Genomic DNA, 18600 nt, shown 5'->3' on the forward strand with positions numbered 1-18600 from the left:
CGCAACCTCGTCCTCTTCTTATTTTTTCATACCATGAAAAAACCAGTTGATTCCGCCAATTATGGAAGAACTCAAGGTTGTAGGATACAATTCTTTCGCACCACTGACCTATAGTAAATCAAACGTTAAATAATTCGTCCATTTTAATTACTTATTTATTGTCCCCGCGGAACCTGCATTTTCGCTGTGTCCACGATATGAAACTCGAGAAATATCTTCGAATTGAGACGACTCCCACACGCGTTAACAATAAAACTATTCCAATGAATTTATCATGATATTTTATTTTATTGACGGAATATTTCTAACTGTACGGTGTATGCCGTTAACGTTATTGTTTCGTAAGATGCCTCATGAGTTACGATCCTTCGTGTCTATCGTATGTTACACATGTGCAGGTGTAGTAATGGATTAATTAGAAAGTACAGTAATTATAATATATTTTGGAGGAATTTGAACGTAGATGAACGAGACGGATGGATAATGATAAACGTTGGATAAACGGATAGCAATAAAAATGGAACACAAACGCTTCGAGCGTTGCTTTTGTAGTTGAAGATCCTAAACGTTGCAGCTTGAAAGTCGAGTTGTTTTTGACGACTTTTTTTCGTATTATATTTTCTTGTTTTGTTTGTATTATATTTTGGTCCAAGTAGAAATCTATTGGAAATATTTTAATTTGAAGATACGCGAAGGAAATTGAAGTTTGAAAAGGATGGTATTAAAAGGAAAGGTATAAATTTCGCATTAAATGTTTCTATAGACATCTAGATGAATTTAATTGTAATTTAACTTTGTAATCGATTCGCGTAATCGCATACTTTTAAGGAGTACTGACACCTGAATGAATACATTATTTATCGTGATGGGGACATTGCATGCGAGATTCTTCGAATTCAATGGAAAAAATTAACTGTTATTACGGCAAGTATGAACGGTAATTCAAAGTGCACTTTTACCTCGTCACTGTCACTTTCTTCAATACGGTACTATACGATGTATCGATAGCACGTAAGATCCACGAAATATCTCCATTTTATACAAAATCGTGATATTTATAGATTTTAAAATAAATAAAAAAAGAATGGAATAAAATATTAATAAAGTTTCGAAAAAGAGAGAGAGAGAGAGAGAAGAAAGAATTTTTACACTTGTACATACTATATGATTAATTAATTGAACAATTTTTTAATTTGCGAACATCGGTATAATTAAGTCCGAAATCGTGCGTGCCATTTTAATTTTAAATGACACACATTGATATCAGGTACACGGTTCTATATAGTTGCGATTGATGTTAGTTAAACAGCCCATCGATTATTTACTCCTCCATAAAGTCTCTGCACTTCGATTAAACAAATATAAATATAAATATAAAATAAAATCGTTATTCACGATGTCAAGATTTATTTTAATGATATACATATACCAAGTACAAAAAAATTATACAAGGGATACGTATAATTTTATATCGTAATTTATATCAAACGTAAGATAATTCCACACACGTAAACATCATATTTTCTAAACGTCGAAACGTTAGAAAATACTTTTGCAATTTACGAATGTATATATGTTATATCAAATATCAAACTTCTTCTATCTTTTATATCATAAAATATGAACGTTTAAACACTCAAAGAGTTAACTCGCGTGTTATATTAAATGTAAAGAAAGAAGAAACGTCGAAACGTTAGAAAATACTTTTGCAATTTACAAATATATATATGTTATATCAAACATCAAACTTCTTCTATCTTTTATATCATAAAATATGAACGTTTAAACACTCAAAGAGTTAACTCGCGTGTTATATTAAATGTAAAGAAAAAAGAAACGTCGAAACGTTAGAAAATACTTTTGCAATTTACAAATATATATATGTTATATCAAATATCAAACTTCTTCTATCTTTTATATCATAAAATATGAACGTTTAAACACTCAAAGAGTGAACTCGCGTGTTATATTAAATGTAAAGAAAAAAGAAACGTCGAAACGTTAAAAAATACTTTTGCAATTTACAAATATATATATGTTATATCAAACATCAAACTTCTTCTATCTTTTATATCATAAAATATGAACGTTTAAACACTCAAAGAATCAACTCGCGTGTTATATTAAATATAAAGAAAAAAGAAACGTTACGAACATAGAAATATAGCATAAGAATAAATTACGTGTTTTAAGAATAATCGACAATGCAGAAAAAGTACAGGGAAGGAAACTGATAGCGTGTTTCCATCAAAGAGAAGCCCAAGGAAGGATTAAGTAACTCGTGGCAAGGACGTGGCCTAGTCGACGGAGACGGTGTTCACGATGGTCCAACGGCTATCGTTGTTGATCGAATTGTTCGTGTTGGGCGTGGTCCGATTTCTTGCTCAATTTTGCGGCCGCAAATCGGGTGGCCGTCGAAGGTACCGTCACCCAGTTACGTCAGCGTGCCCGTGGGTCCTGGTCGCGCGGTATAAAAGCCGAAAACCACCCGTCTGTGGTATCATTCGCATCACAGACAGACAGATCAAGAGATCTTCCAATCAAGCGAGCTACAATGGCCTTCAAGGTATTACGAACTCAGGAATAATCGTAACTTGATCAAAGGGCGCTTTTCGTTTATCGAGTATACTTCAATAATTAAATTTCGTATATTTATTTCATACTTAAATTCAGACTTTCCTTTCAACGAACGATATAGAGTATTTTTACTTTTGTTTATATTTTTCATCTTCGCGTTTAAATTTGCCTTTCTATTAACGAACTATATATATATATAGTTATAGTATATATATATATATATATATATATATATATTTGGCCTTTCGTTTTTCGTTCTGTTAAATGAGTAAAAGTGTTCTTAGTCTTATCCAGTGCATTTTTAACTAACACTTTTTATTCTGCGCTCGGTTGAAAGTGGAACGCACGTCTCCATTCCTAATTTCGATAACCCTCCGCGTACAGAATACTCGGTAACGCGTCGCTTTCATCAGTCGTCCGAGAATCTGAAAAGCTAAAGAACATCTTCTTTAATCTATCCAAAACGATTTCTATGATCTGTGATTAAAACTATTTATTTATACAATCCAAATTAGTAACGAAACGCAAGAAATTTATTTACTAATCTATTCGCTCTGCTAATTTCGTGACAGCAGCTAACGCCAGCCAACTGCAGCTAACCTAATATTTCCTCGATAGAAAACGACCTACGAAAAATTTCTATCTAATCGTCATACCTGTTTTTACAATTCGTCCAAATACCAAATATCCTTTCAGCAAGAAACCGATCACAAACATCTACTTCGATAGATCTCTATCTAATCGTATCTCATCATGTAGACAAACTACCGCAGTCCAACCAAACACCTCTTCGACGAAAAGCCAATTGCAAACTTGTACTACCAGTAGAAAATCCTATTTAATCCTTATATTTGTTCTCCAAATATCAATTCGTATTAATATGTAGCTCTTTAACGTAAAGATATCTACAAACATCTACTGCTAAGACTCTGCAATTTGATCGCCATATTTGCTCTTGCAGTTCATCGTCTTCGCTGCCTTCGTTGCCGCCGCTAACGCTGGAATCCTGCGAGAGCCTCTGACCTACGCACCAGCGGCGCCACTGGCTTACTCCGCACCTCTGGCCTATGCGGCTGCGCCTGTAGCCAAGGCGGTGGTGGCCGCCCCTGTGGCTAAGGCCGTTGTTGCCAAGACCGTTGACGCCGACTTCGACCCCCACCCCCAATACAGCTACGCCTATGACGTGCACGACAGCCTGACCGGTGACGCCAAGAGCCAACAGGAAACCCGCGACGGAGACGTTGTCCAGGGTAGCTACTCCCTGATCGAAGCTGACGGAACCAGACGCACCGTCGACTACGTTGCTGACCCAGTCAACGGTTTCAACGCTGTAGTCCGCAAAGAAGCTGCCGCCGCCCCTATCGTCGCTGCTGCCCCAGTAGCTAAAATTGCTGCCGCTCCAGTTGCCAAAATCGCCGCTGCTCCAGTCGCCTACGCCGCTCCCGTTGCCAAGATCGCCGCTGCTCCAGTCGCCTACGCCGCTCCAGTCGCCAAATTAGCCGCCGCTCCAGTCGCATACGCCGCCCCCGCTCCAGTCGCCTACGCCGCTCCCGTTGCCAAATACGCCGCTGCTCCTCTCGCATACGCCGCCCCCGCTCATGCTTTCATCCACTGAATCCGATCTATTGTTTAGGAATTATGTTTGTCGAATAAATACGGTTTTTTTTTAGCAAGTATACGAAACGTACTGTACTCTGTTACCTTTTTACTTTACTACCCATATCTTTAAACATATTTTTAAGTTTGTCTTTGAATTTGGTGTTTTTTTCTCTTTTGTGCATCGTTTAGGTGTGCAAAAAGGTAAATATATACGTACGTTGTATAGTGGATATTTCTTGGTGATCCTGCACAATGGAAAGAATGGAAAATCATGTTTGCTAATTTTGTTAAATGCATTTGACTGTCGTTGGTATATAATTATTATTCGATTCGAATATATTCGATGGTTGGCTAAAATTCCTTTTTGATAAAAATGTTAAAAAATAGAAATTCCATGTGCCCCAAAAAGATGTTCGGCTTAGTCTTTTAAAAATGATACGCTCGTTTCATAGCTCTTTGTTTAAACTTATTTTTAATTTACGACACCGAGGAAATTTGAACGAGGATATCGCAAACTTGCAAATTTATTTGCTTGTCGCGCTTGTAAAATAAACATAAATGCATATTGGAAATATAAAAGGATACGAACGTATTAAAGTTCGTAAAAGATAGAGTTCGTAGAGTTCGATTGCGTCATGCCAAAGTATTACAGAAGATAGGATAGTATTGGAAAGGTATGTGATTAATAAAAAAAATCTCGTGCTCGTATTTTCAATCGCTATCGTTCATTAAGGTGGCTGGCTTTCATTAAAAATTCACGGACAGACATCGGTCTCCGACACTTTCTCTGCCAGTGCCAATGTTGCTGATTACACAATACAACCACGCCTCATACGCATCGTTCGTGTGTAATGCACGTAATGTGAGCCATTGCGTTAATCGGGAACTCCAGGCAAACCAGATTCATGCAATGGTGCAAACCTTGATCCACTTACGATCCGACATATGTATGTACTCCCTTTCGTGACCACCTTTATGATTTCATTGACCACATTTATAATTGATCTTGAGATGATATTCGATTGATCGCTCATAGAGAAAGTGTACACAAATTACACGATTTCGTGATATTATCGAATAATTAAGATAACAAAGTGTCTTAGCTTTTATTTTAGTAAAAATGTGATATAAGAAGAAACAGATTAATTCGTATTTTATGAAATGAGACGCAATCTGCTTTATAAATGAATTTTATTTAACAAAACTATAATTACAGATATATTATTTTTACGTACAAAAATATATCTTGCACAATCTACATAGCTGCGTGCACTTATTTGATAAAACGTCCTTAAATTAAGACAAAAATAATGTATGTTATTTTTCTGTTAATTGACTGAAAGTTTTCATAGTATGCTCTCTTAACTCTAATAATATTTAACCTTAATACATATAAATCACATTTTTATTTTCCCTTATTCTAATTATTAGGTATTTTGTCTTTTAACGACTATAAATTATATTAATGAATCTCATATAGAACTCAAAAATGGTGAAAAAATATATTAAGAAAAAATATTTATCTTGTATTGTACTTTTTACTCTTATGACCCTCTTTCTGGTGGAGCTAGCCTGAAAATTAAAATATAATATACAAAAGTTTTCTTTATTCGTATATATCCCAGGAGTATACGTTTATTTTAAATTTAAATTATATTAGTTACAGATTTTGAAAAAACTTACTTATGTATAGTTACATAATCTTCTGCAAGGACATTAGATGTGTCTAAAGGTGTCAGAAATGTGAATTGACTCTGTGGATGCATTTTAGTATGATCCAAAAGAATATCCATTATAATTCGGCGATTTACCTTATCCTGGTTAAAACAATGATTAATGATTGTAATATTGAGAATTATGTACAGATTAAGGAATTATAATATCCACAAAATTCTATATACCATAAAGACATCAAATTCATCAAGGAAATAAAAAGGTAAACCGGTACATTCCCAAAGTGCTAGAATGAAAGCAACAGTGGAATATGATCTTTCACCGCCTGACAATGATCTTGCATCGTTAATTGATTTGTTACTATCGTTTGACGAGTGTACTTCAAGTTCAAGTATTTTTCGTGCGTGGTCAATATTTACAGTACCCTAGCGAGAATAATTGAATTAAAAATATAACATTATTTGTTCCTTCATTTTTAACTAATAAAATTATACGTACGTTTTTATTTCGTAAAGCAAGGATATTTGAAAATGAATTCTGAATTTTTTTACCGTATGTATGTTTCATGTCAGTAAACAACTTCTTTCGAAATTCCAATCGTTTTATATGAGCCTATAAAAAATATATAAATATAAATAAATATATCAATAAACAGTTAAATAACTTTATGTATAAAACTTCATAATGTGTATGGTCACTCTCAGATATTAGTATTAGTTTGTCCCTAACATTAAACGTAGTAGGCAATAAACTAAGGAAACGTTTCGACTCTAACAGAGCATGCTGGAAACAATGACTCGAAATCGAAAGAACTTAAATTCTGGTAAAGAGATACTATTAGCTACAAAAAAATTGTACGGTAAAAGCACTGTGTTCGATGATTTAATGAGGTTAATGCTGCTATACAACAGTCAGAGTTTCTTGGGAAATAACGTCGTAAAAAATGTGCAAGTTTATAAATTCTGACTAGATTTATGATACGGAAGATATATCGCGGAATAACGTACTTGGTAACTTTTTTCAATTTTAGAGATCAAATGTATATCTTTCCCACATTTTGCTTCCTTTTCTTTTAATTCTTTACGTAATTCTTCGATAGTACCAAACATTCGTTCTATTTCAAGAATTTTATGTTTTACATCCTTGGATAATCTTTCAAGCTCGTTAATCGATCTGAAAAATATTGAGTTTTGTTTAATGTCATACGTCTTTAAATGTTCGTATTCATTTTACTAACCTTATCGTATCTATTCTATCACATCGATTTGTAGCATCCGTCACTGCTTTTTCTGTACACCTTCGCTGTTGTTCAAATTCTACTGTTGCCTGCTGTAAGGCTTGATGTGCTACCTGCAGCTTCTTTGTAGCATGACGAGCTTGTGCATGCAATGCTTCCTTTTCGTCTTGTAATTCTTTTATATTTTCCTACATACAAAATTATATGTATTAATATGAAAAGAATAAAAATAAATCTTATAATTTTTATGTACCTTTAAAGGATTAATTTTTGAATTTAGATTTTGCCTTAATTCTCTGTGATGCTTAACTTCTTCCTCTAAAGATTCAACTGCTTTTTGAAGTTGGAGAATGCTAGCATTTAAATTTGATTCTTCAAATTTTTCTTGATGTAATTTCTTTTCTAACTCACTCAATTCGTTTTTCTGTGTAAAATAAAATAAAAATTTTCATAACATTCAAATACTCTTGGCTAAATAATATTTATATTTAAATATAACTTACAAAGACAGTCACAGATATAGTTTCATAAGCTTCGATTTTATCCTTTAGATCATTAATTGATGCTTTATATTGATTTTGAATGGCATGAAGCTTTGTTACTTCTGTTCTAACGCCGCCTAACTCAGTGCTTATACGTTTTTCTTTTTCAGAAATTGTTTTATACAATGCTATGGCACTATCTTTCTCATTATCTATGATATGAACCTCTTCTTCCAATGCACTAATCATAAAAAGGAATTTTATGATATTTAAAATAAAAATAAACGGGCATAACAATAAACGGAAGAAATTTCATACTTAATAGTATCTGTAATAGAAACCTGAAGAAATCTAGCTTTCAAACTGCGTGGTCCACCATAACTTCTGTACTGTGGATCTGGGTAAAATGTATCACCCCGTTGTGTAAACGCTCTTTTACAGTTTTGTGGAACTTTGGAAGCCTTAGACATAATTTCAGCTGCTTCTTTGCTAGATGGAATTAATAGAATACATTCAACTTCACGCTGGTCGATTAAACAATTAGCAACCACCGGATCTGATATATCCATTGCTTCCAAAAGATTGGGATAATGTGAAGATCTGGTACAATGTGCATGGACATCATGAACCTAGAAACGTATATATGTATATGAGTTTAAATGATGTACTATACAGTATATTGCGGTATACACTATGAATTAATTTTCTTACAGTATTATAAAATTTACTACATATAATTTGTGGAGTTCTTTCATTCAAATAAATTTCTTTCATAATTGTATTTAATACTTTGGCATCACGACTGTTATCTACACAAAACGTACTAAAAGTACTTGCTCCTAAAAAATGTTCAACAGCAGGAGCCCATGCTGAATCTTTCATTTTGATGTATGCCCCTAAATATAAACAAAAACATATAATAAATCGAACACAATGATTCACTTTCATCATTATCTTACCAAGTGGACCTCGTGGTTTTTCCTTAAAATGTCCATTACTATATTCTTCTTCGATTCTTCTTAGAAGACGTGGTATATTTCGCCCAAAAACAGTTAATGTATTATCAGAATATTTTTTCCTTGCATTTATATCCAACCTAATTTTTTCTGAAACAAAATGAAGCTATTATTCAATCTTATACTCTATAATGCAATATAAGTTAAATATATATAGTGAGTGAAAGCAATTATTCTACAAATAATATAATATTTACCTATACGTTTTTGACAATTATTGATTTCAATTCTTGAAGTTTGAATTTCTTTCAAAAGACGCATCTTATCAGTTTCTAAATGCATTTGATAAGTTTGCTTAGTTCGTAATAATGCTTCGGTCTCATCTAATTTTTGTTCCAAATTAGCTAATTGTTGTTTTATTTGGTTTCTTTCACTTTGTTCTGCATTATCAGCACTAGAAATAAAAGAAATAAAAGTGTATATGTAATAATGTCATATAAAACTGGTATTGTACAAATACAAAAAAATCATATCAAACCTTTCTAATCTATGTATTTCTTTGCGAAGTGCACTAATATCATCTTCCAATCTTTTAACTTTACTTTGGACAGAACGCCACTCACGTATTTTAGTTGAATGCTCATTTTTTTTTATGCTATATTCTTGTCTCGCTTTATTATATGTTTCAGAATTATTATTAACTTCCTTTTCCGCAGACTCAATTTCTTCTTCCAATTCCCTGCGAATAAAAGATAATATAATAGTATATATTACATATCAATGTGTTATCTATTATGGAATCAGACCAGAAATGGGAGTCTACTCTATTGCATTATAATATAATTAGTACGAAAATGATAAGAAATATTGTAATCAATATTATGTCATTAGAGAAATGAATGTTACTTTGAAATTTTAATAAATAAAATTTGTTCATGCTATTAAAAATTACAGAAATATTTCAGATGAATAAAGTAATCATAACTAACTAGTAAATATATATATATATAATAGTAAATATATATATATAATAGTAAATATACATATATAATAGTAAATATACATATATATTATATATATAAATAATTCATACTGAATTTTTTTATTTATTTCTTCATCTTTTGATTTTGCAGATGATCCTGTATCCTGAAGCTGTTTAAAATTATCTTCACATTTTTTTAGAACATGCTCAAATTTTCCTAATTTTCTTTCTTCTGCTATAGCCTATGTAACAAAATACATACTTCATGTCCATTTATTAAGAAATAATGTTACTTTATAAAATTTTTGTATATTAAATATAATACTTACAACTGCCCAAACTAATTCCTTCTCAAGATCAACTACTTCATCGCGAAATTTATCAATTCCTTCTGCTCTTTCTATACTTTTTTTAAGTTCTTCTATCTCTTTTCTAGCATCTGCTAAAATCTATACAACATTTTCATTATATACATGAAATGATTTATATCTCAAAAACATAATGAAAACATACTTTATTATACTGTTTCAACTTTCCATATTCTTGTTCACATGTCAATTCAGCTTCTTTATAATTGTTACCAATTACATTTAGTAATGTTGCTTTCATAAATAGTTCATACTTTTCTTCTGGTCTGGATGATACTAGAAATGTTCTAGATATATCTTGATTTAATATAGAAATAGGATTATCTATTTGAATATTCATTGCCTGTAATATATTAGCCAATTCATTTTGTTTTGTCGAGACCACTTCACCTGTAAATAACAATTCACAGAAGTTTTATTTTAAATAAATTTAAATGCGAATAACATTTAAATTAATTATACATAATGCTTTCATAAATAATACTATCTTATATAAACATAAATATAAATGTAATGATTTTAATAACCTCTCCAATTCTTTATCTTATAAGATGATGTAGTTCCAATACTTCGGAAAACTGTTATTGAATCACCATAAATATCAGGTTTATATGCCATAGACCCATTATTAAATAAACTTACTTCAATAGTAGCTGAATTTTTTCCCTTCTTTATAAAATCTAAACAGAGAAGAAGCATGTTATAAAAAAAGAAAAGTATAAAAAATATTATTGTGTATAATATGTTTATACTTTTTACAGATGCTCCACGACTAGTAATATTTGCCCTAGCACCAAGCCCAACTGTTAAAGCTGTTAATATTGCACTTTTTCCACTTCCATTACGACCAATAATAAAATTTACATTTGGATTTAATGTTACTTCCAAGGCATCGTGACACATGAAATTTCGTATTAAAATTCTTTTTATTTTGCCTGTTTTAGACTGCAAGACAACACATAGGTATAAAAAACATGCAGGTAAGATATAGGTCTGTTGTATGTATGATTTATATATATTATTATTTTTATATATATTATTATATATGACATCATATTTATATTAATATTAACGTGCTAAAAGAGCATAAATAACATTCAAAAAATAAAACATTGCCCTCAAATTTCCTTACTATGATATTAACTCTGACCACTTACCTCTTCTGTAAATTGAGAAGCATTTTCTTTCGCTTTCGAAAGTTTTGATCGATATTCTTTTGATTCTGCAGATTTCCTTTTCCGTCCATTATTCGTATTACTTTCCATGGTTTCAGAAATGTTTATGATCTTAAGATGTACGTATAGATTCTGTATTCATTCAAATAACCGTGCAATATCTCATTTTATAAACATCGTCTTTTTGATGAACACTTATCGATCTTAATACAAACAATCTGGAATCATCATCGAAATATAATGCTTTCTAACGAATCAAAGTGTAAGAAATTCTTCTGTCATAATTGAACCGTTCCAATAATGTATTTTCTGAAATACAAAAGCGCCCCAGTGTCTCAGCGTATACCCAAACCTTTCCCGCCAGAAAGAACTCTACTACTCTGATTCAACTTTCATTGTCATTATATACAACATACATAGTGTCCACTAACTTTTCTTTGAGGCAACCAATAGAAACGTTACATCGTGAAAACGAAGCTTGCTATCCAATGGCGGGAACACTTTTAAAAGATTCAAATTAATTATATGAATTTTAATAATAATTTCTCATAGCTGATCATTTCATTAAAATAGTCACTAATAAGCTGATTCTCCGCTTTTCTATCATCTATTATCTTTTCTAGACTTTTTACCTAACCTCTTAATTGTATCTATACCGCAGTATTCATGCATTCCATTTTGTTCCGTTTATTCTGAACATTCTTCCCATTATTTCTTCCTCTTTTATGGAACTTTCTTTGCATTTCTCAGTTACCTTTTTTACAGAGAGATTGAGTTTTAATCGCAAAAACAATAGATAAAATAATAGATAATAATCCAAATTTCTGTATTATAAGTTCTGAATAAAAATAGGTGGCTATAGAAATACGCGTTTATTGAATCATAACGAATATATTAGGTTTAATATATAATTAACTTGACTTGGAGATTTATGCAAATTCACATTTCCATGAGCACATTTGAATGAGTATGATTTAAGCATATATCTATTTTATCTACAAATACTCTGACGAGTACTGTATGCACTTACATTAGATATTTTATATATTGTTGTATGTTACGCGCATTCTATGCATTCTATGCATTCTTGTATCTTTAAATTTCTCATAATTGCATAAAAACCTGCAATTTAATAATTACATAAAATATTACCTTATGTGTGTTATACGATACTAAAAAGCAAAATCGAATGTATAATCTTTGTACATTGAAAGAAATGAATAAACTAAACTGGAACTCACACAGAATATGTGTATATCATTCATGCCTATAGTATTCAATACCTCCTACTACTTCCTATCACTGATGTGCTTCCTACCCCTACCCATTGCATCTCTCCCCCCTACCTGTTGCACAGGCCTTTAAAATTTAAATCGTTGTCGGTTAGAAGCGGTTGATCTGAGTGCACAGTTCATGTGCATTGTTGGAGTTCGGCGTCATCTTTTACGTGATGAGCTTTGTTTGGTTACAACCTGTTGATATGTACTAATATACATCGCAATTCTTTGCGTCATTTTATGAGAGTATATTGTATCCTAGTTCCTATATTAGTTCTAATACGTTTGGTGGGAAGAAAGTAAAAGGTATTCGTCGTGAAATGAGTGATTCTGGAGACAATATTAAATATAAATGGACCCCTGAAAGCACTTCGCTCTTGGTATCGGTGTGGTCGGATAGGCAAGTGCAAAAGCAACTTGACTATGCTTCGAAGCCACAACTTGTTTGGGAAAATGTTGCACGATATATAAAAAAGAAAGGATATAATGTCTCAGGTAAACAATGTCGATCACGAATGAAACAGGTCTTGGTTTGTTACCGTGAAGCCAAACGAGCTGGTACTCGCGCTGGTGTAGAGCAATATTATGAATCAATTGATAGAGTTCTTAAAAATAAACGTATTGAAGAAAATGTTATTGGCATAGATACTGTGGGTAAGACATATTGAAAATAAATTGCTAATTTATTTATTATTTTAGTTATCAAAATTAATAGTTCGAAGTATATAATAAATATTTATTTAATGGATACCATAATTAAAGAGTTTAATTTTTTATTTTTCATTAGATGCAACAATAAATGTTAAGTCTCCTCCAAAGGAAGTAAAAACAAGTAAAAATTTGCAAGTGAGACATAAATTTCAGGAGCCTGTACCATCACTCCATCGTACAGAAGCATTATCACCTACATGGACATTAGGACGTAAGAATTATATTCTTTTATTTAGATGGTATTTTAAATATATTAAAGGAAGTTTAACATATAAATTACCTTATAGGTGAAAATGAATATCCCGATTCTCCTGAATCAAATGAAACTATAATAGCACGTCCTTATAGAGTCTTTTCTCCAACAAGGGATGTAGCTATCAATACTGGTGAACAGTTAACTCAGATAGCTGCTAAATCAACACAGTGCAATACTTTTCCAGTAGAAGAATCATTAAATGTAAATTATAAACAAAATTTAGTTCCAGGTTATAATTATGGAGAAATACCCTTCCAAAATACGGTACAAAATGTGCAAAATCAAATAATCCAAGAAAATATGCAGCATAATTTGCAACAGAATCATATGTGCAATAAGCAGAACATTTTAGTGAATAACTTAAATCTTGAGCAAAATCTACAAAATTTAAATCAAGGTTTAACAGCACAATCTATAAATGTACCAATGCAACTTAGTTCAATGACAATGCAAAATCCTAATGTAGAACATATAATTCAACAACACAATCAATTGCAATACTTAGTAAATACAAGTAATCGTGCAATGCCTCAGGAACCACGAAAAATTGTGCTAGATCAGGCTAGAACAAATATGTGCAAACAGCTATATGGCAATTGTTCAGCTCATATACCTGTTGTAGAAGATACAAAACGAATTGGATCTTTGTCCCCAGATTATTCACCAGATGTATCTCAAAATTTAAATGATGCTTTCTATCAACCAAAGAGTGATGAAAAAGCACCCAATTTAAATAAAACTTATAATACAATTACGCAAACTACAAACTCATTAAGAGTACAAAATCCTGAGATTTCTGTGATTACAAATAACGCAACATATAATGATGATAGCTTGCTAGAATTTCTGATAGATTCACCAACTCCATCCGAAAATGATAATAAATCAAAAGATAGTACCGTCAATACAGATAATATCCCGGATGTACCATTAAGGAAAAAGAAAGCTGAGAAATTGGAGCAACTCGTGTTAAGTGCAATTAACTCTCAAAATGAAGTCGTTAATAAGGTAAAGTACAAATCGCTGTTTCATCTTATTAGCACGTGTAATCAGATGATTTGTTTATTAACTTTGTATCATTTCAGATACTTACTGCACAAAACGATATGGTGACAAAATTTCTAGACATAGATAGAAACCGTCAAAGTAGGCTTGAAAATCGTTTAGACGATCTATTAAAAGTTGTTCATGCTTCTATACTTACGAAGCAAACTTCAGAAGGAGATATCGAAATACCTCCACCACCACCAGAACCTACGATAACATCCTTAGTACCTCCTCCACGACCTGGTGCTGCACCTCCAAAGTTAGATCTAGTTCCTCCAAAACCTTGTCGTGTACCTTGTACAATACCAAGTTCGAACATTGAATTGATTAATCAAAATACCATAGTAACAAGACCAGGTGTGGTATCACCTATAACTAGTCCAGTGAAGAAACCTGGTACTATATGGTCAAAATTGGGACCAGTATCTCAATCTCCTTTTGTGAAAGCTCAGCAACGATTAGGTTTACAAACAATTACATCTACGGAAACACGAACTCAATCATCTGCGGAGAGACGTATAGCTAAGGAAGTGGAGAAAACTATGGATATAGAAACGTTGATATTTGAAACTAAAAATTTCTTGGACATGGAGAAAGAACTAGAGGAGAAAATAGAAAACGCTCGCCTTGAAGCAACAATAAGCCAGACTTTACATTCACGTAGAAAATTATTTACTCAAAGAGAACCCACACCAGCAATGATATTAACTGCAGCATTTTTAGAGAATGAATGCCGCACGGCTGAACAATTTATAAGTTGTTCTAATATGTCAAATATAAATAAAAAAAAATTAAGAGATATCGATGATGATTTATTAGCGGGTCAAGGTGAAAGTTATGACCATCTACGGCACTTCGATATAAAGTCTACTTACATTCCTGACGAACCTTGTGATACGTCTACGCCAGCAAAAATAGGAACTATTTCTAGTAATCATGAAAAAACATCCATACAAATGGTACCCAAGCAAAAAATTCAACAGTTAGCTCAGCTTGTAATGAATACAGGAAGGTGGAAAGATGCTGGAGGACAAACTGGACAACAATATCTTGGGCATCTAGTTCAGCCAAATACACATAAACATCAAATTAACACACAAAATGTACCTTCAACCTTTTATAATGAGCTATACACAACAGGCCAACCTAAAACTATGTCCAAAGAAATTCAAACAAAAAATGATCAAAACTATGTTCAAGACTGGATGTTAAATAAATATGAAGACCCAATAAACGAACAACGAATAACATATGGTCCTTCTTGCAACGTAACAAATCAAAAGCCAAACTTTCCTATAGGTTTCACAAGACCCAATACTGAAAATTTAAAGCAAAAGGATTCTAATAGCGAGATGTGCAGACCCCTTGAATTCAATAGTAATGTTATATCAGATCGTAAACAGAGCGTGCGTTTCATGGATGAGGCGTTGGCTGAATTACAGCGTATGTGTATTGAAACAATGTCTAAAGAACAACAAACAATGAACGATAGCTTGCCATATGTATTGAATAATCCTAATACGCTTTCAATTGAGAATCGACAGATGATTGAAAAATATATTCACGATTTAATTCCAAGAAAATTGAAAGACAATAAAGACAAAGACACTGATTCCGATAACGATGATGAATTTTTGGATACTACTACTAGTATGCCTGCGATTGTACCACGTCGAAGTTCTCTTACATCAACTGGTACTGCATCTACTGAAACTGCACATTCCATAAAATTCCCAAAACCAGAAAATTGCGTAATAGCTTAGTTATACAAATAAAGTAATATATTCACCACTTTGCTTCCATTTTATACAGTAGTTAAATAACAAAACGTTCATAAACATTCCTAACTATTATTATATTAGCATCTAAAAAGAAAATAAAGTATTATTTTCTTTATCAATTTGTTAATAATATAAGAAAAGAATAATATTTTTGAAGATGAAATACAATGCATATTTACGTAATTTGTGCAATATATATTTTTTCTAAAAATTATAAAAGATGCAGAACTAAAACAAAAAAAGATGCTTTAATGATAAGGCAATTATGTTATTCAATACTTGTTTTTATGAGAAGAATAAGTCAAGCTTTGTTAAGTAAAAAAATATTCTTTTTCTTAAAAAGTAACACTTATTACTGTTATGCTTTCATCAACATGTTCAAGCTGTCATGTGAGTCATTGGATAAAAATCATTCCTATTGAACGTTATTAAATAAACTAAATTGTTTAAAGATTCTATTACTTTTTATCATATACATTATACATTACTTGTTATAACTTGATTAGTTTATTCAACAAAATTACATAATATTAATAAATTCTTTTATATTGTTAATTTGCGTTAAACTTTCGGTTTATTGGCATGGCCTGTAAATAATGATAGATTTTCAAGAATTTTTGACTTTCTGTTATAACATAGAACGATGTTGAAGATAAATGGACGGTCGATTCTGAATCTTGAAATTTCAATCATAAAACTGATTATTACTTGCATCCCTATTACAAAATTGTAAAATAATAAATTATACATGCGAGACAACACGTTAACAATATAAAAGGAAAGCAATGTTAATAAGAAATGTCGGAGTCATTTTAACATAATTTCTGTTAAAGCAGGTACATTTAATGTGAAATACAAAATTACGAAAAGTAGTTACTTTTTATTTCCACACCTTTATACTAAATGATATTTTTAGTAATAATGTGTTAACATTAACATTAAGTACATTAACATTAACTACATTAAGTGTATTGTTTATCGTTATGGAATGTTACGTCTGATTAGTAAATTACGATATTTACGTCAAGTAACATACTCAATGAAGGTAACTTTGGTAATTATTGATGGCTCATCCATCTCATCGACTTCGACGAATTTTGAATATGTTATTAGAGGTAAGATTCTGAATAACTTTCGCTATACATATAATCGAGGTTCGACCTTAGCTTCCGAGATATTTGCAAAAAATTGTCGGTATTACAAATATACTGATGCATACGCTGTCACAGACGCGTAAGTATAGGCAGAATTCATTGGAGTGGTACCGACAGTTTCTTGCGAATGTTCCGGAAACTAAGCGTGAACGGCGTTTATATGTATAGGAAAGTTATTCAAAGTGTTCTCCAAGACATTTGCGACATCTATCGTATGAGGGGGTGACTCGGATGATGGAATCTACATCATTCGTGAGACGATTCGGGAGAACATATTTGAAGAACCCCCGTGATAAAACCGGAAAGGTTCGTTTATGACCAAACAGAATAATTAAGCACGTTTTCGCCCTTGGTTAGCACTTTTAGCACGGCTGGTAATAGAGTCGGCTGTGACTATACACGCAATATATATTTGCCATATGTTGCTTAAAAATTCATATACAAATTATGAAAAATTAATACATATAAAAATGCGGCGAACTTGTACAAACGTTCTGTCCTTTCCGATTTCAATGATTTTGAAATATGTTATAGAAACCAAGTTTTGAACAATATTTTCCTATATAATACAACCGGCAATTGGTTTTAGTTTCCGATATATTCGCAAAAAGCAACCGGTACCAGTACATTGAATTCAGTTTATAATTGTGAATCCGTAGCAGCGTATGTACTAATATTGGTTGTCAGCCGAATAAAATAACGTCTAACCCAAACCTAATTCTTGGTTTGGTATATGTTTGGATTAGGTGGTACTTAATCTAGCCACCATCAGGCGGCCAGTAACCAATACTGGCATATGCTGTTGCGGATGCACAATTGTAAACAGAATTCACTGCAGTGGGAAATGTTGATTTCTGCAATATATACAAAAATCACCGAAAGCCGTAGGGCGAACAAAGTATCAATAATTCCAGTATTTATTTTATCTATTTATTTAATTCTTCTTTTTCTACTTTGAATGGCTTTCGCCTATCAGGATTATACCCATAAATAATCTCCACCCAATACAAATATCAAAGTAATATATTTTTAAGGATAATTAACGTGTCCATTGAATAACATTACTATGTCTTGATCTTCAGTTTAGTTTTTATAAACGCCGTAGAAAAATGGTCGATCGATCCTCATCATTGGAGTGGGGGAGGAATACGAAAACTAACACGAATAAAGAATATTGCTGAAACAAATTTTATGTAAGTTGCTCTTGTTGTTTAAAAAAAGGAGAATATTGACAATTTATTTTTTTTATTTATTTTTCGAAACATATATATAACTTTAAGTTATGATTATTTGTAGCATAAGGACAAAATAATCCAAATTGGAA

The 18600-nt window shown here is 31.9% G+C and overlaps 3 protein-coding genes and 1 long non-coding RNA gene across 4 annotated transcripts; 3 read left to right on the forward strand and 1 right to left on the reverse strand.

Annotated features, from left to right (window-relative positions):
• Nucleotides 1-2150: 2150 nt before the first annotated feature.
• Nucleotides 2151-4253, forward strand: LOC117212000 (cuticle protein 21-like). The gene is made up of 2 exons (XM_033456425.1): nucleotides 2151-2566; nucleotides 3539-4253. Exons 1-2 carry the CDS (start codon nucleotides 2555-2557, stop codon nucleotides 4190-4192), a joined length of 666 nt encoding a protein of 221 aa, XP_033312316.1. The 5' UTR covers nucleotides 2151-2554; the 3' UTR covers nucleotides 4193-4253.
• Nucleotides 4254-4533: 280 nt separating this feature from the next.
• LOC117213345 lies at nucleotides 4534-5996 on the forward strand. Its single transcript, XR_004488632.1, has 2 exons — nucleotides 4534-5123; nucleotides 5837-5996. It is a non-coding gene; the product is annotated as an uncharacterized LOC117213345 (long non-coding RNA).
• On the reverse strand, nucleotides 5349-11449 carry LOC117213113 (structural maintenance of chromosomes protein 6). Its single transcript, XM_033458451.1, has 19 exons — nucleotides 11033-11449; nucleotides 10628-10820; nucleotides 10403-10555; nucleotides 10021-10265; nucleotides 9837-9956; nucleotides 9619-9749; nucleotides 9064-9264; nucleotides 8783-8979; nucleotides 8529-8675; nucleotides 8281-8465; nucleotides 7888-8198; nucleotides 7591-7810; nucleotides 7341-7511; nucleotides 7088-7275; nucleotides 6858-7023; nucleotides 6349-6462; nucleotides 6078-6275; nucleotides 5860-5993; nucleotides 5349-5748 (listed from the first exon to the last, which is right to left on the reverse strand). The coding sequence occupies exons 1-19, from the start codon at nucleotides 11138-11140 to the stop codon at nucleotides 5721-5723; spliced, it is 3210 nt and encodes a 1069-aa protein (XP_033314342.1). The 5' UTR covers nucleotides 11141-11449; the 3' UTR covers nucleotides 5349-5720.
• Nucleotides 11450-12437: 988 nt separating this feature from the next.
• On the forward strand, nucleotides 12438-16994 carry LOC117213120. Its single transcript, XM_033458464.1, has 4 exons — nucleotides 12438-12981; nucleotides 13115-13249; nucleotides 13326-14302; nucleotides 14380-16994. Exons 1-4 carry the CDS (start codon nucleotides 12648-12650, stop codon nucleotides 16102-16104), a joined length of 3171 nt encoding a protein of 1056 aa, XP_033314355.1. The 5' UTR covers nucleotides 12438-12647; the 3' UTR covers nucleotides 16105-16994.
• Nucleotides 16995-18600: the final 1606 nt, after the last annotated feature.

This window comes from Bombus bifarius, unplaced genomic scaffold (assembly GCF_011952205.1).
Source record: "Bombus bifarius isolate JDL3187 unplaced genomic scaffold, Bbif_JDL3187 scf7180000007970, whole genome shotgun sequence".
NCBI classification, from domain to species: Eukaryota; Metazoa; Arthropoda; class Insecta; order Hymenoptera; family Apidae; genus Bombus; species Bombus bifarius.

Excerpts from the sequence above, each read along its gene's own strand:
- LOC117213120 (XM_033458464.1), top strand. The coding sequence starts at position 12,648 with ATGAGTGATTCTGGAGACAATATTAAATATAAATGGACCCCTGAAAGC. Across the intron at positions 12,982-13,114 it reads TATTGGCATAGATACTGTGG|ATGCAACAATAAATGTTAAG; the intron begins GTAAGACATATT and ends ATTTTTCATTAG. Across the intron at positions 14,303-14,379 it reads AAAATGAAGTCGTTAATAAG|ATACTTACTGCACAAAACGA; the intron begins GTAAAGTACAAA and ends GTATCATTTCAG.
- LOC117213113 (XM_033458451.1), bottom strand. The coding sequence starts at position 11,140 with ATGGAAAGTAATACGAATAATGGACGGAAAAGGAAATCTGCAGAATCA. Across the intron at positions 8,980-9,063 it reads GAAATACATAGATTAGAAAG|TGCTGATAATGCAGAACAAA; the intron begins GTTTGATATGAT and ends TTTTATTTCTAG. Across the intron at positions 7,024-7,087 it reads GATAGAATAGATACGATAAG|ATCGATTAACGAGCTTGAAA; the intron begins GTTAGTAAAATG and ends AATATTTTTCAG.